The sequence below is a fragment of the Adiantum capillus-veneris genome, chromosome 8, assembly GCF_014529385.1.
Source record: "Adiantum capillus-veneris isolate H3 chromosome 8, ASM1452938v2, whole genome shotgun sequence".
Lineage (NCBI taxonomy): Eukaryota > Viridiplantae > Streptophyta > Polypodiopsida > Polypodiales > Pteridaceae > Adiantum > Adiantum capillus-veneris.
In genome coordinates this window covers 65,459,743-65,477,731 of record NC_140938.1, presented here as the reverse complement: position 1 = coordinate 65,477,731, position 17,989 = coordinate 65,459,743, and the positions used below count along the sequence as shown (strand labels likewise).

The window sequence follows — 17,989 nt, the reverse complement described above, 5'->3', positions numbered from 1 at the left end:
AACCAATTATTGAAGACCCTCCCGAAGTTGAAGACCAAGAAGAGGTGCTATAACCCGAAGCTATCCTTCGGCATGAAGACAAGGTACTACGACATGGTAAGATTATCCGAACGGTATCTTATTAAGTTAAAAAATTATCCTTTTGAAGATGTTAGATGGATGCAAGGAATACAACTTAAGGATAGTATGAACCTTGTCAATGCTTACAATGCCACATTAGAGTAAGCAATGTACAAATTTCTTTTAAATGACTCATGTTTTTGTCTTATAAGACTAGTTCTCTTTTTAATTGTGCACAAATTTAACTAGTATGCATGCTTAGAATCATGTTTGTGATGATGACGTCTCTCAAACACCAAGTAGAATTTGTCACTCTACTTTGGGAGAATGAAATGGACTAAAGAGAAGACATGCTTGCGACAGCTATGTCTCCCAAGCACCAAATGGATTAGTCATCCATCTTGGAAAGATGTCATAGGGTAAAAAGGGATCCTCTACCCGCTAAGTAAAATTGACTAATGACTAAGGCTTTATCTCTTCTACCTCATAGTCGAGGACGACTATGATTTCAAGAGAGAGATAATGTCATAAAATCTAATATCTAACCAACCCAAATGATTCTCTCATATTAAACTGATCACTTAATGTGGGAGAATAAACGGGAACAAGGGTTAAGATATAGACATGTACTTATAGATCTATCTCAACATGGGGAAAATGGTAAAGGGGCCCAAATGAGAGATGGTCTATCAAAGATTAAGGCTAACCAACGGAGCATAAGACCTTAGGGTTAGCTTCATTGAAGACCTCCAATAATGTGTGTAAAAGTCCTTTGACCTTAGGTAAGCTAGGGCTGAGCTTGAGGCGTGGGAACCCGACCCAGCTCGAGATGCTTGTCCTGCTTGTCATGCTTGATGACTAAGGTGCTTGAGGTGATTGATGATTGAGGTGCTTGAGATGCTTGAAGTGCTTAATGATTGAGATGCTTGAGGTGCTTCACATGCTTGAGATGCTAGGGTAGCACGTGTAATGGGAATGGCCTATGAACTGAGAGAATAGCGGAATTAAGAGAGTTAGAGTGAGCAATTTTGAGAGCATAGAGGGTGAACTTAATTGGTAGTAGCAACTCTATCATAACACTTAATTAACTAGGCATGAACAATACTTTTACAAGACAGAGAGTGTAGAGAATATGACAACAGTTGAGAACCGGATTTATGTGGAGCCAGTCCCCCCTCCAAAAGGCATTTGTATTATAGATTCTCTCATTAAGAGACTTGGTACAATACAATCTTTGTGTTCCTTGAGACCTCCTTGGCGATATGAAGATGGAAGGTTCACACACCAAGCTTTTGCATAATTTCAACAATCAATCTTAGCTTGGAAACAATCAAGAACTTGTGAACATCATTAATCTTTGTGTTCCCTAAATCATTTGAGTGCATGAAGATGTATACTTTCTATGCATCAACTTGTGCTTAAAGAAATAATTAATCTACCTTGCAATACAATTAATCTACTTGCATTAAGTAATTAATCTACTTGCAATAAACCATTAGCCTTCTTGCAATAAGCATAACATGCACTGGTAGAAAGCATTAACTATCCCAAGCCTCAATCCCAAGACCTCAAACACCTTCGAAGGTGGGGAGAGCTAGCAGGGAATGAGGGTAGGGAAGAGGAAGAAGAAACATTTCATAGGAGAAAGAAGTAGTTCCTCACTTATCATACTCTTGTTGCTAGCATACATAATAGCATAGTAATGAAGAAGGAGGAGATGGCAAGCTTAAGCATTGAAGCATAGCTCTTGGTTGGATTTGCATTCCATAGCCAAGAGAGTTGAGGCTCTCAACTTCTCAAGGAGCTTGGAGAAGGAGATGGAGCTCTTGCACTTTGCATAGCACACAATGAGAGTGTTTGTGAGTGTGTGTGGGTGAGTATACCCCCTAAAGCAACCCCCTAGCTTGCTTGGGTCGACCCCCCCCTTGTAGCTCATGCTTGAAGCTCATTGGACCCCTCCAAGCCTAGCCAATCACAAGCAGGAGCCATTACAAGCAACAAGGGTAGCCTTGGGACAAGTGTCCCCCTTTCCCCTTTGAGAGAGAGGACTTGATAAATGAAAAAATCAATTAATTAAATATCCTAAATTATCATTGGACCCCTTGGGTGGCCAACCAATAGGCTTCAGGCACACCATGAGGGCAACATGGGGAGGAACTTGACAAGTGTCCTTGCTGCCTCTTCAAGCTGGGGCTTCCCTTGTGTGTGTGTGTGTGTGTGTGTGTGTTCTCTCTCATCCCCCCCCTTGTAGGCTCGCCCCCTTCCTTGTAGGGATCTTTTTGACTTTGGATGAGCAAGCCCCTTAGTCATCAAGCATGACAAAGCACTTGAACTAGGGGGTGTTCCCACAAGCATCTCAGGCAAGCATCTCAAGGCACCTCAAGCACCTTAATCATGTAGTAAGTCAAGCACCTCAAGCATGGAGCCAGTCAAGCACCTCAAGCATCTTAATCAAGCACCTCAAGCATGTCAAGCACGACAAGCACCTCAAGCAGGACAAACACCTCGAGTTTAGGCCGGGTTCCCACCTCAAGCTCAGCCCTAGCTTGCCTAAGGTCAAAGGAGTTTTACACACATTATTGGAGGTCTTCAATGAAGCTAACCCTAAGGTCTTATGCTCCATTGGTTAGCCTTGCTCTTTGATAGACCATCTCTCATTTGGGCCCCCTAACCATTGGCCCCGTGTTGAGATAGATCTATAAGCACATGTCTATATCTTAACCCTTGTTCCCGTGTATTCTCCCACATTAAGTGATCAATTTAATATGAGAAAATCATTTGGGTTGGATATGATTAAGAGCCAATCTTGTGGTGGGAACTGGGCCTATGCATGAGGGGCTTGAGGTGTCAAAAAGTCAAAGATTCAATCCCTACAAGGAGGGGGAGAGCCCTACATGAGGGGGGATGAGAGAGAACACCCACACATTCACACAAGGCATGCATGGTACAAAGAAAGCAAAACGGACACTTGTCAAGTTCCTCCTCATGTTGCCCTCATGGTGTGCCTGAAGCCTATTGGTTGGCCACCCAAGGGGTCCAATAATAAATTAGGAGATTTAATTAATTGAGTTAGCATTTATCTAGCCTCTCTCTCAAAGGGGAAAGGGGGACACTTGTCTCAAGGCTACCCTTGCTGCTTTTAATGCTTCCTGCTTATGAGTGGGTAGGCCTGGAGGGGTCCAATGAGCTTCAAGCATGAGCTACAAGGGAGGGTCGACCCAAGCAAGCTAGGGGGCATAATCACCCACACACACTCACAAACACTCTCATTGTGTGCTATGCAAAGTGCAAGAGCTCCCTCTTATTCTCCAAGCAAGTAGAGGTTGAGAGCCTACACCAACACTCTTGGATATGGAGTGCAAATCCAACCAAGAGCCATGCTTCAATGCTTAAGCTTGTCATCTCCTTCTTCTTCATTACTATGCTATTATGTATGCTAGCAACAAGAGTTATGATAAGTGAGGAACTAATTCTTTCTCCTATGAAATGTTTCTTCTTCCTCTTCCCTACCCTCATTCCCTGCTAGCTCTCTCTACCTTTGAAGGTGTTTGAGGTCTTGGGACTGAGGCTTGGGATAGTTAAAGCTTTCTTCAAGTTTATGCTATGTTTGTGATGCATGAAGCTTTCCATCTTCATTGCATCACCTAGGTCACAAGGAACACAAAGATTGTATTGTAACAAGTCTCTCTTAATGGGAGAAATCATAATACAAATGCCTATTGGAGGGGGGACCGGCTCCACATAAATCCGGTCCTCAATTGTTGTCATGTTCTCTAAATTCTCTCTCTTGCAAAAGTATTGTCATACCAAGTTAACTAATTGCTATGATTATGTTGCTATATTCAATTATGTTCACCCGCTATGCTCACAAAGTCATTTCTCAAAAGTACTCTCATTAATTTCCGCTACTCTCAAACTAAATAGGCCAATTCCATTACAATAATAACCATAGCTAAATAATTAGAATTCACTAACAATCTTTTCACCATTTATTCAAAGATTTGGATTTTGATTAGTATTTTTCATACATGAGTACATAGTTCAAAGTTATAGTCTTTCCATCATATATCAACAGTTAATGACTTGTATTCACTAACCTTCATTTTGATTCATGTTCCTCATACATATGCAAGGACATCATACAACTAATAATATACGTCAATGTAAGGACAAGGACATATTTCAATCGGCTAACTTTTGATCCTACAATCAAGGAAAATGTATTTTTACTAACCACAGCAAGCATTGCCCATCTGCAGAAGTGAATGAGCTCAGACTCCTTGTATCGTCAAAAATCTCAGGAGCCTCTGCAAGGACAAGAGGATCAAAGCCAGTCCCTGCAAATAAAGTAAGCAAGTTGGCCAGTTGTCAAAAAACATGGAGCAATCACCAAAGTCATCTTTCGTGACCTTAAACTGCAAACAGGCAGATATAATTGAATTGTATAAAACTCTGAAAGCATATGCGGTTAACACCGCTGGCTAGTACATTTTTGAGGCACTATGGAAAGCCTAAATTAAATAAAGAGCACGGGTGATGCAATGTGCATGCAGAGCAAGTAATGGCTAGGACCTACAGAGCACATGTATTCTTCAGTCAGCATAAAACTAGCATAAAGTTGTGCCCGACATGTTTGTTAGGTCCTACATCCACCTCAGCACTAGAAGCAAGCTGACCCCAAGACGATCCACGTGGTGCAAGCTACATTTCTTCTTTGCGATTACCACAGACTAAACAAGCATCCGCACCCACATAGAAGGCTCCTAGCCTGCACGCTGTCCCCTAAGCCACTCTGCGGAGATGGAGAGGCGTGACCCATCGGTGGCAAAAGCACCGAGTGTGAAGATAGCAAACCCCAAGACTTGCGTAAACTGGTCTCTGTCAAGACTCAAGAATGAAGCAGCACGCATAGACCACTCCAGAGTCCAAGCACCAGAAATAGCAAGGCACTTGAGGAGGCGTGAACTCGTGATCATGAAGCAACAACACAATTTTAAGAGCTGTAATATACAGATACCTGTAGAAATCGTGAGGAACTTGGGCAAGCATCCCGACTTCCCTGCCCACATCTCAGAAGAGTGCCACTCGACTTCTTGTGAACTCACGCAAGTCGGACACAGTGGACAATGACACCGTTGCCACACAGCTCTGAGCTCGCATAGGTCGGAGACTCAGACCACAGCAGGTAGGCAACGCCGCTGATACACTCGATGATGGATAGTTCTGAGGTCAAGGCAGCGACAGCAAGTAGGCCGACGGCAGGTGCGACTCCTCACTCCTCTGGATTCAGACTTCAGAAACAAAAGCCTCAAGGAGTCGAGTTTTAGGGATGTGTCTTTTCACACGGTGATGGGGTCTGGACAAACCTCAAACTTCAAAAGTAATTTGTGGAAATTCCCAAAATACCCCTCAAATTTCAAAAATTCCCAAAATACCCTTGTATCTATTTTGGTTGGATTGTTCAAATTTTCTTATCTTTAGTCCTTTTTGACAATTGAGCGTGTAGCATGAAATTTGTCACAAATTACCTCGCAAAAAAGGCAATTATGTCTAAAAATAATGAAGTAATTCATCTCCAAAGCCTACATAACCAACTCAAATTCTAGTTTTAGCATCTTGTATGATAGACAATAAAGCTTCAAGAAATTTTTAACTTTGGAGAAATTTACTCTCTCACAACTAGGGGTATTTTGGGAATTTTGGAAAATTTGAAAGGCATTTTGGGAACTTATGACAAAATACTAGGGGTATTTTGGAAACGTTTGAAATCTGATGGGTATTTTGGAAATTTCCACAAACTAGAGGGGTATTTTGGTACTTTTCTCTAAAAATTATCATAAAACTACAAACCGTAACTAAAGATCTTTTAAACTTTGAATTCGCATTTTGAAGGGCAATTGGATGGCCGGCCCTTCTAATGACGGATTAGACAAATTTTCTTCCTTCGCAATTGAAGGCAATGTCAATTTGATCCCTTCAAGTGCAGGGTTCTTCATGAGTCAACCCTTCCTACGCAAGGTTGACAACCATTTGAAGGGCAGAAGGGCGTCAAAAACTATCATATCCCCATATCTAAAGCCCCTTCTCCCCCCCCCCCCCCCCCCCCCCCCCCTACATACGACATAAGCATCCCTAAAATTGGGGGCACCGCATATACCCCCCCCCCCCCCCTCTTATGTATACGATACAAGCATGAAATATGGGGGGCTACCTCTATTGTATACGCTTATGTATGACCTCTAAAAACCCCCCCTCTTGTACACTCACGTGATACCATACGAAAATCCATAGTGAATCCCCCGGGGACAAAAGAGATGACCTAGAATAATCATAGGAGTTTAAAAATAACAAGTAGTTATGCTAAGTTTAAGTAATTAAAATAACTCTTAACACTCTAAGTATAAAGTATGGGAAGCCTTACGATAAATTTGTAATTCGTCACAAATAGTCTAAATGTAGCAGGTTTTGGGAGTCGTTTGATGATACCTTCAAAGCACTATGCTGAGGTTTCACACATGAGGTGAAATTTTAAAGCCTAAGGGTGAGTTTCATTTTTGCCCAGGTTCATCCTAATTTGGCAAGTCCCAAATTAGTGGATAAGCTATAGCTCGGGTGAAGTTTGTGTAAAAGTCTTGCACCTAAGCTAATTTAATTAAAAGGTAAGTTTATGGTTTTTAATAAATGAAAACCATTTTTTATAAGTTGACCCTATAACTTCTTATAAGTTTGGTTAGGTCGCATGTCCAAACTTGCTTTTGTGAATTTGGGCAAAAGTTGGTGTGTGTGTGCGCCAGTGCACCATTATTAAACACAAGTTGAAAGAGAAGGGGGATTAGTTCTTTCAAGAAAGGAAAGTGGAGATAACTGTTTGAATATGCAAAGTTCCAATTGTTGGTGTTCACTTGTCATTAGAAAGTGGTAAGTATTTCTTCTAAAGTTTATTAGCAAGTTTTGCATGAATTAAAAGCAAAGGGTCGTTGGGAATTTTGCTCCTCTTCACCCTCATTCACACACACTCTCGAGTACTAAGTGAGGACATGCAATCTCTCTCTCTCTCTCTCTCTCTCTCTCTCTCTCTCTCTAACTATTTCTAGCTCTAAAACAATAGTTTACATTAATGAATTATGGTAGTGGGATTTAGGTAGACTTAGAGTATAAACCTAGTGTTTTTGCAAGCATGGCTAGAGAAAAGATAGGTTTGCTTTATCGAAAATATGTTAAAATAAAAAATAACCGTCTCAAATATTTGCAAGCAAAGTTTAAGGCTCACCAAATTTCAAGATTATAGATTAAATAAAGAAAGAGCATCTTGTGTCTATTGTCTTTCTTTGTCCCCTTGATAACTTATGTGACATGTAATCCTTAAGAGCTGTTCCCAAATCTATATGATGGGTTGGCTTAGGGCGGATCCGTACACAACATAGGGCGGGGTTAATTGTACGTCAACAGCTTTGTCACTATTCTTCCAACGCTGCCTTCGCTAGTTCAACTCTATTGAAAACGGTAGAGTTAGCCATTGCAAGCTTCATTTTGCAGCTACATGACATAGGCACATGTGCAGTAGGCTTTTTATCTAGCAAAGGCATCCAAAAAGAGTGGCAGCATCTCTACCCCTCCAACCTTGCGTGTGAATGCACCCTTATCGGCTTACTTATTCAGCTTGAATGCTCCACCTCATGGAGTCCTGTGTGTGAGTTGTAATATCAAGTTGTAAATATCTCTCCAAAAAGTTATTATAAATTGACTTTTTTTTAAATCATGCAAAATTTTTCTTCTCAAAAATTCTTTCACCTTCTCACGAAGGGGTGAAAAGGATCCGAAGAAGTGTTAGGATTTGAAGGGCAACCTATTCTTTCAAAAGATGGGTTGTAGAAAAATGCACCCTTTCCTATAGAAGGGTCTATTTTCAGTTTGCCCTTCCAATGAGAAAATTTCGCATAATTTACAAGGCAAGATATTAAATTCTGTCAATGAGTATAACCAATATACATATAGATATTGTAAATGAGCATTAATATATATAGAATGTTTTTTAATTAGCCCTTCCATTGACATGTATTCTATTTTTTCACCCTTCTCTATAGAAGGATAATTTTTGAACAAGCCTTTCCAATGACAGACTCAAAAAAACTTTGGCCTTTATACGACCAACAAAATGCCTTAAGAAAGACAGATGGACGTCAAATCCTATCGCTAAGATTCTGATTCCGAAGACGGTGCCATAAAATTATCTTCCCTTAGCCACCTCGAAGGAACAGAAACAAGAAACTTCGAAAGTCCAAGCTCGAACTATAGGTATGTATTGACAATAATAGAATATCGAAGGGCTCTAAGGAAGGGCACCTACCAGTAGATACCTGCCACGAAAGCAGCTACGATTGAGCATCCAAAATAGGTTTCTTCTGCTGCGCTTGGATAAAGGAAGACAAGTCAGGGCGTCATGCCTTTGTGGTTGGAAACTCGTAAAGTGACGTGCTAGCTCTGCAACTGCAAGTTGGCGACGGACGCGTGTCAAGGAGAATGCTAGCTGTCGGGCAGAAAATCGGTCCAGGACAGGGCACGTGTCGATCGGCCAGTTCGTCCTCACCGACAGGTGGTGGCTGCATGTTTTGAAAAGTGGGTGGCTGTGCAGCATCGGCAGGACACGTGTCTTGCATTGAAAGAAAGCCAAAAGATCCGTAAGGGTTGTGGCTTGAAAAAGAAGGAAGGCGCCACGTGGCGGGCGCCCCGAGGGCTAGCGATTCCAATTCAGTGTGCCAGGTTGTTATTTGCGCACGTGGCAGGGGGCCTTTCATGGGGGGGCCACGTAGGCAGGGGAGGCAGGGGGGTCCTTTCACATAGCGACTGTGTGTAGAGAGCAAGGATTAGCTTGCAATCGAGGTCACTGTTCGTTTTCTTTACTGTAGATCTGTTTCTTAATGGGGAGACCTCAGTACCTGCAGCGGTGATGGAGTCTGATTTTCTGCATGTGAAGCCACCATGACAGTCACGGGCCGCCAAGCTATGGGTGCTGCTACAGCTATGAAAACCACAGGACCAGGACTTCAATATTGCTGCATGCTACAGCTCTGGGGCTTCTTGTGAGCTACACAGACCGCCGGCCTGCCTGTGCCCTCATATGGCGGCAACTCATGCAGGGGAGCTCTTCACCGCATGCGGCGCAGAGCTTTACCTGGTTGATGGTGTGGAGAGCGCTCTCATGCAGAGCGGACAATTCACTTTAATGCTTGTGAAGAACCCGGCCTCGCAGCTGGCGGCGGTTGTAGCGGTGGTGGGAGAGGTGCAGTGGCCCGTGGGGTGCGACTCCACCGTGGTAAAGAAGGAGGAAGGAAGCTTCACCTTCATGCTGCCGGGCCCACTCACATACAACCTTGTATTGTCGTCCCCTAGTGCAGATCTACAGAAGCTGGAGCATATTCTGGAGGCATATTCGGACTGTGGGAGGCCGAAGCCTGTGGGTATGGCTTCTCTGAAACAGAAGGCAGTCATGAAAATAGTATACATGAAATAATAAGTCCCATTTTTTTGCTTGCTTGGGTCCGACGGTGATATTGATTTTACAGGTAATTAAGGTTGGTCTGCACATTTTTGTGGAAGCACGAAGGACAGGGCTCATTCACACTGTATGCAATGGGCATAGAGAGCTAGCCTGCCTTGCAGGGGCCTTATTTTCAAATAATAACTCTTGCTATTTTTCTCCAAGGAAGTTGCCCTCTGTTTTGTGTCAGAGTGAGAGTTCTTACTTGTACTACTTTGCTCAACATAACGTTCCCTTTGCAGAAAAGGAGGCACAGGCAGACGCGGGTTCCATGGCGACAACAGAGCGCTCTTGCAGCGAATCCAGAAAACGGACCGCCAGTGCAGTTATCACTAACCCTCATATGAAAGGGAGAATGCTACGAGCGCGACGCATGTCTGCTGTTTCGAAGGTTTTCTCAAAGAGCTTAGCAAGAGGAGCCATTAGCATTGATAATCATGTTGAATCTATGGACACAGCAGCCCGAGGACTACGGATCTCGTCAAACCTTGTGTTGGCCAGCGTGGATGCAGTTGCTAAAGTGGTTGAGGCAGTGGAGACAGGTGGACGAACATTACTAGAGAGTGCAGGTTCTGCGGCAGCGGGTGTTGCATGTGAGATCCAAAAGAACAGGCAGTCTGATGTTAATACATTTGCTCTGAGTAACTTGATTAGTGCTGGATGGACATTAAATAAGCTGGGGTTGCTTATGATCTTTCGGGTAATAACTGCCTCCATGGCAATTCACAGCAGTGGGAGTAGCAGCAGTGGCAGCAATCGGTCAGGCAGTTCCTCCTCATCTGAATTTCGGCGGCTGCTCTCATCCTCATCATCGTCCTCTTCATTATCAAGCAAGTCACCTGCCACTCCGTCGCATGGGCAAGGGGGTGGGACAACTGATGTCACCAGTTGTGCCTTAACGCTCCAACCGCCGGCAGCGGCAGCAGCTGGGTCAGCAATGCAATCACCGCCACCAGTCCCACCCCCACCACCACTCTTCTCACAAAATACACCACGCATACGTCATTCAAACATGCCACCGCCGTCCAGCCCACTACTTCCCATAGCTGGCGAACCTTCGCAAGCAGGGTTAGGCTTCTCGGACGCGACGTTGGCATCCACTCCGATCCGCATTTACAAGCCACGGCCGACGCCAGCAGCGTCTGTAACAGGAGCTCCGCCGCCGCCGCCGCCGTCTTTCCTCCCTCGTCCACCAAGGTTTCAGCCTCCACCCAGGGGTTAATAAATATGAGGGTGGTCAAGCATATTTTGGAGGAAGGGAGCAGTAGAGGGGGCACAAAAATGTGTGCTACAGGAGATTCTCAAAAGTAGGTGTCCTTGCCAAGGTGGTGGTGGTGCACACATTCCTGGTGCTGTGCCTTGGAGAAGGTCACAAAGGTGTTGGATAATGTTTTTCTCCTTTATACAATTTACAAGAGTGTCTTTTCTGAGCAATATTGTGTTGTGGTGTGTCATGTAGGTACAACACAAGAGCCTTGTGGATAGCCGTTGCTACGCTAGCTGATATTTCCAGTATGTGCACATCTCTTTTTAACAACCTACTGTTGCAATACAATCCCCTTTTACGAAATATTTGTATTCTTCTATTTATTTCTTTTAACGTCAAATCTATTTTTAAAATTCCAGAAGCTAATTAAAAAGGTGTACTCTGTTTTGTAAGGGTTTTCTTTTTTGCGGTGGATTGACGTAACTTAAATAGTGAAGCAAATAGTCCTTTCTCTTTCCAAAAATTAATTCAGCTGTGATTCTTGGTTGACGTGGGAAAAAGGGGGGACTTTGCAATGTATGCAAGTAAGGATGTAGTCACGTGGCACAGTTACTAGTAAGATGTTAAATTGGCATAGTTACAAAAGGCCTTGCATGGTTGCATATTGGTGTATATGTGACCATGCATGAGGCACACTTATACCAAAAGTTATCGATAACTTTACATGGCGCAACCACTATATACCACATGAGCCAAACTGATAGCTTAGTTAACTTTAGTGTTTAGACATGCGAAACATAGCACGGTACCCATCAGAGAAAGGCGTGTCTTATTCATGAAAAACCTATAAATGTTTTATAGTTAGGTCTTGAAAGCATGTGATATGCTGGCGCAGATGGGTGCCTATCGTATTTATGAAATATGGGGTTTCAATATCTTCTCAATTTTTTTTGTTTTACTTGTTTTGGAAGGGTTTCTTATTCTTTTGCCGTGGGAGATGATACTCTAATTTGGATTAATATCATAGGTACCTTGCATGTATGTTTGTAGTCAAAGTATGTATATATCACATACTTGATAATTAGGGGTATAGGGACTCGAGGTGGTTATAGAGACTCATGGTGGACATAAAGCATATATAGAGGTGGATCAGGAATAACTTTTGATGAGAGTAATAATCTCTTGAACCCATGCATTGGGTTTTGTTTTTGGGGGGGGGGGGGGGGGGGGGGGGGGGGGGGGGATTGGTTTTAGACTTCGAGGGTCATGGCATCGAAAGTGAAATTAGTTAGCCAATGGCCACCTTGTTACTGAAATTGGCCCATTTGCCTTTGTTCCTTGGCTAACTCAGGTAAATTCCAAGGCTTAAGATTATATAGATCATAAGGATGTTGGCAAGAAATTTGAGGGAGATCCGATTGCTTCGAGTGAAGTTCTCTTACCTTATGGGCTTAAAAGTGAAAGATTGGGGAGTTCCCACCTTCTTGATTGCATGTATCACTCGCAAAACAAGTAAATTTGTTGGGGATACCTTAGATGCTACATTTTCGTTTCTTGCCTTTGTACACATGTAGAGGGAGCATATGTATCTAGTTATGAGAAAATCCAATCAAGTTCGTAGTCATTGTCGAGGCCAAGTTTTATTTAACGGAGTTTTACTTGCATCGTTAATAACATTATGGATGCAACCTTAATTTACACAATATTTTACCAAAATCCCGAATTAATAATTCCTAATTTCATTAGTCCTAGGGAAAATCAATGCTACATCTTCAGGTAATGTCTTTGGCCTTTAATTGTCATGAGTAATATCACTTAAATTTATTAGTAATGCAATAGTACTTTGATTTAAGTCGTGGCAACTCAAAAGGGAGATATGCATTGAGATGGAGGAGAAAATTTCTCGGTAAAGGGTCTCAAAGAGCAATTTGTAGTTGCACAGATTGCTTTGTAAGCTGCACAAGATAACGTCTAGTCTTAGGTTGATGGAAATCATGAACAATTCCAACAAAATGGCTCCAAAATATTATTGAAAATCCAAACATTAAACAGAATATTGTTCCAAGTTGGTTCAAATAATTCTCTTGATAAGGCTCCAGGAGCTTGAGTTGGCTCAGGAAAAGGAATGGCTTGCACATGATGATATGGGATGTCCCAACATATGCAAAACGTGCAGTTTTTGTGGGTTGGACATCCATTAGGAATTAGGAAATTTCGAAGGTCTTTTGAAGGGCCTTCCAATTTCGGAGGTCTTTCGGAGGGCCTTTCAATAGAGAGAGAGAGAGAGAGAGAGAGAGAGAGAGAGAGAGAGAGAGAGAGAGAAAAGAGCTCTTCTAATGACAGGACGTTACTTAGAAAAATATGTTGATATTATGCTTGCATTCACAATCATAATATGGTATGCATTGCCTATACCTATAACCCATTTTTTCTTTAGCCATAAATCATATATAACAAACAATGGGTACTAAAAGAAAACATGAATAATACACAATGAGGTGAGGATGTATAGCATAGGTCACGCTTTTTCTTGCATCAGAGATGTTGAGCAACGAAGATTCTTCCCAAGCATTATCGAGGTCTTTACACAATGAGAAAGTGGTTGGATATATCTTGGAACAGCACATTGGTCTTTAGAAACGTGTGCGACCAATAAAGATGAAAGGCATACTGACAAGGAAAAAAAAGATGCCAAGGCCACGTTCATCATACATTAAAAGATTTTTAACGTCATTGGGAGAGCCGCCTTAAAAATTTACTTTCTCTATGAATTTTTCTTAAAATGTATTTTCATTTAATTGAGTACATTATAAAGAACAACTAGATACTTTGAAAAGTGAACCTAACTTTTTTGCGTTCCTTGAAAACGGTCACCTTCTCATTAAATGTGAGTCTTTTTGACAAGGTTGGCGTCACTCATTCAATATGGCCTTCGTCATCATTGAAATGAACAAAATTCACAAAATTGTCTACTAGTGTTAAAATTTGAAGATTTTGACACCGCCATTGCGTCCGAAATGCAGAAAAACCTAAAAATTGAATGTCTATTTATCTTGTTCTGACACCCAAAGAGAGAATACCAAAAAATATCTGAAAAGGGAAAAGGGGTTTTTGTCTAACAGCGTGCAGAGGCTATTTTACAAAATGTTGGAGTGTCCTTCACGTGTCGTTTTTATAAGTTTTTTGGTATTTTCTTCCTCTCTGGGTGTCAGAACAGGGCAAGTAGACATTCAACTTTTAGGTTTTTGGGCATTCCAAATGCATTGATGGTGTCAAAATCTTCAATTTCCTAGTTCAAAATTTTGTGATTTTTTTTTATTTGAGTGGTGATGAAAGCCATATTGAAGAAGTAACCACGGCCTCGTGAAAAAGACACTCACATTTAATGAAAAGGTGACGGTTTATAAGGACCGTCGGATTATAAAATGAGTAGGTGATACCTTTTCAATATGTTAGTTAATACCTACTCTTGTATTGGGGTTACCATTGAAGCTATCTTGGGTAGGCTTAGGTAGCTACCAATTTATGATACCTACTAGACACCCCATGCTAGTCAATAGTGGTAGCTACCACGACATAGTACTAGCTAAATAACATTGCTTTGTCCATTGGCTGATGCAGATGTAAGCCTTACCAATCTAGCTTGGTGGCCCAAATTGATGGCTAGTAGTAAACCCTAAATTAAGTGGCTCGCAGTGTACATTAATGTCTAGTAATGTAAACTTATGGCCGCAAAGTAGGCTAGTTGCAACCATAGTAGTCTAATGGCTACCAATGTGTTGTGGTGGGATAATAGCCTGGAACATGTTGGTAGCCTAGTTTCTACCAATCCTAGCGTGGTAGCTACCCATTATTTACTTAGAACTATTTATTTTCCTTGTGCTAGTGGACATTTCTTGGTAGCCATCCATCCTTCCTTCGTAGCTGCCCATCTATGCATAGAGGCCATGGCATCTTAGCCTGGTAAATACCTATTTTTTTGTAGTACCTAGGTTAGCTTGCTGCTTGATTCAGTTCTAAGGCGAGAGTGATCAAAGGAGGTTCTAATCAATTTTCTTTATGCCTCATTGTCTTATCTTGGATTTGGACTAAATTTATGCCTTTTTTTTTGTTGCAGGGGTTGAACATGTAGGAAAAAAGGAATAAACTGTACCTGTTAAACCTGAGAAGAGTCATGTACCTTTTAACCTTGATACTTGGAGGAGGACCAAGGTGATAGATCTTGAGAAGAAAGAAGATATTGAAAAGGATTTTGTGGCATTTAGGAAAGATGCTTCTAAGAAGCACGCTAAACAACAACAAGAGCCTTTTGTAGTGGACAAAACTCAAGAATCAAGACCTTGTCTTCTGCAAGCACTTAGGAGAGTGCGAAAGGAGGAAAAGACAACAACTTATAACAACAAAAAGTTTCACCAATGCAAAGTACATCACTGAAAGAATCATGATGTCCTTGATCATATGCAAAATCTTCAGTGCCATTCTCTTTGTCAACATCATCTGAAGGCTCATGTGTAACATACATGTGTAACATACTAACATGCATGATATTTAAACATCTTCTCCATAGGCCTTGCATACACTCACTACAAAAACAAGAGAATTTCTTGCATCTAAGAGCTTTTTCATTTTCTAATGACTAGCCAAAGACACAATGTAAACCACATGCACCTTATATAGCCTTCCATTCCCATTGGTTGCTTTTATCAACATCACCCTCGTTGAGTTCTTACCAAAACCGTTAAGTAATTGGACGTACCTTAGATGCCTAAGTGACAATAGTCCCCCTTAGAAATGGCTTACCTCAAGAATGGAGCAACATCTACTACGCATTGCAATTTCACATGAAATTTCAACTGTTGTCGAGTGCGATGCTTCTTGATAATGTCACTTGCCATCATGTTCACCTTCCCATTACTTGATCCTAAGAAATGATGTGTCATTTTCAACTAGGTGAGCATCTCACAACAATGAACAAATAGGAAGTATTTTTTGCTTGTTACTATAATGTTGTGCCATCTGACCACACCTGGTGTTCCTTGAGTGGAATACTAGATCTTTCAAACCAACGATTAGTGGGGCACGAAGCAATGTTGAAAAAATAGAGTTTCATGGATTTTATCATTTAAATTTTAGAGAACCTAGAATATAGAAGTGGTAGTACTAGGATGCTAGTTGTGCTCTGTGCATATGTGATGTAAACAAAAATTGTCACCTGGGTGAAAAACCAATCCATTTTTTGAATCTTGTTTTGGTCTTTCAATACTCCTTGAACTACTCAACTTGCCATGTATAACAAAATAGTTCTTTATAAAGTTCTTGAGATGGTCCTTAAACAAATACAAAAACTCCCTGAGTTGCATCTCTATTAAAAAAGACTTCCCTTTTCTTTTTCTTCCATTACTTATTTTGTCAACTTGAATGTCTCCAGATACCTTCACCTTGACCATATGTGAAGTTTGTGAAACCTCAATTTAGCAAATTAGCAGTTTTACAAAAGGTCCACATGCTTCACATTCACCCATCAAACACTTAAAAGAAAAAATATTCTGATAGCAATGGAGTTTGGGTATAAAGTTCGTCTTTCATAGCTTTGCAAGGCTTGTAGTGTGAACTTTGCATGGGTCATTTGCACCACATATATCACAATGGAAGCACACTCTTTCCCATGCAGCCATAGAGAATCATGCCTTACATGGTTGACATCATTCCTTACAAAAGATATTTGAACATGTGTATGCAACAAATGTATTGAGTTTGAAGTTTGTAAATAAAATAATGCTCTTTGATGAATCTCAATATCTAGAAAGAAGGCAAGGAATAATCCAATTTATATATATATTTTTTAAATCCAGTGAAAGCAAGAGTTCTATTCATTGTGCTTAGATGCTATCCTTCGCTACCCATTGACCAAGACTAGCTTGTAGCACAAGTAGCATGCATTGTCTAAATGGCGTGTAAAAGGTGAACCACCAAGTTTATCTCATATAGGTATTAGGTTTAGTTTTGGTAGCCACCAGGTTCAACTCTTGTATCTATCAATCTCATGTTGAAAGATAACATGCTCAACTTTGAAAGGTATTGTGTTTAAATTTGGTATTCACTAGGATTACCTTAGTAGCTTCTAGGTGTGGTAGCTACAAACTTTAGCTCAACCTTGATAGCTACCAGATCCTTAATAGAGAAGTTAAAGCTTCCAAGATCATGATGCCAGCTTCCATGTTGAGTAGTAGCTACTCGGATGAACATTCACCTATTAGGTAGTGCTAGCTATCAAGTATACAATGTGTTTATTAATTTTAAAGATAAGTACCATGTCCACACGTTGTGAGTCCTAGCTTCCATGATGAGGGGCAAGGTAAAAATAAGACCCCTTCAAAATTTTGTAAGTGTAGATGGGGTGGCAAATATATCTTTTCCATTGAAAGGACAAAGATACTAATGCATGCTCATCTCCACCCAATCGCCTTCTCTCATGCCTATAGCTGACTTTGACTAGGGGTCATGGCCCCCATTGTTTTATCCTTGTTATGACACTACTCCCCCTTGGAGGAATTTTTTTGTCCTTGAAAACATCAATGAAACAAATCTTATTAATAATATCAATCTTTTCTTGATCTAAACTTGCATCAAGTCAATTGATCTACTTGATAATTACAAAATCCAATATCCATTTGTGGAACTATCTACTTGTAACATTAACAAAGCTAATGATTGAATCAAACATCCTCTTAAGAGATTGTCCCTTTGGCCAAAAGGAACCTTTATATGGAGCTCAAGGTAATAATAGAGCCTATGCCAAACGAGATGATGTAGTTGAACAAGATTTATTCCTTCCAGGAACTGGAATGTTTACTTACTAATGCAGATCATTCAAGTGATCAATTAGCATTTAGACTTGTCAATGACACATTAAAAACTTATTGGCGACTTGTGTTTAAGTCCACGGGTACATTCACTCTCCACGTACAAACTAAATCTCAAAATTGGTTTAAATTTATTCTTTATAAAAGAAGAGCCTTTTGTGGAGCATCTTTGCTTACTGAGAACCATCAATTTCTTAACTCCACAATCTGAGGAATGGTATAGTGTGCCCAATCATGACAACATAAGAATTGAACCTACATTCCTTTGCTTAAAACTTTGTGCTCTTATGGTTGCATGTTACCTCTAGTTTGAGTAGCCAA

The 17,989-nt window shown here is 41.0% G+C and overlaps 1 protein-coding gene across 4 annotated transcripts; it reads left to right on the top strand.

Moving 5' to 3' along the window:
* Positions 1 to 8,892: 8,892 nt before the first annotated feature.
* On the top strand, positions 8,893 to 15,662 carry LOC147452273 (uncharacterized). 4 transcript variants are annotated; one of them, XR_015188888.1, is made up of 4 exons: positions 8,893 to 9,518; positions 9,841 to 10,975; positions 11,058 to 11,110; positions 14,923 to 15,662. XR_015188888.1 is itself a non-coding variant. In XM_086518027.1 (2 exons), the coding sequence occupies exons 1-2, from the start codon at positions 9,179 to 9,181 to the stop codon at positions 10,818 to 10,820; spliced, it is 1,320 nt and encodes a 439-aa protein (XP_086374153.1). In that variant the 5' UTR covers positions 8,893 to 9,178; the 3' UTR covers positions 10,821 to 11,257. The 4 variants fall into 4 exon arrangements, 1 of the variants encoding a protein (XP_086374153.1); XR_015188886.1 differs by having other exon boundaries at positions 9,841 to 11,110; XR_015188887.1 differs by lacking the exon at positions 14,923 to 15,662 and having other exon boundaries at positions 11,058 to 11,257.
* The last annotated feature ends 2,327 nt before the right edge of the window (positions 15,663 to 17,989 follow it).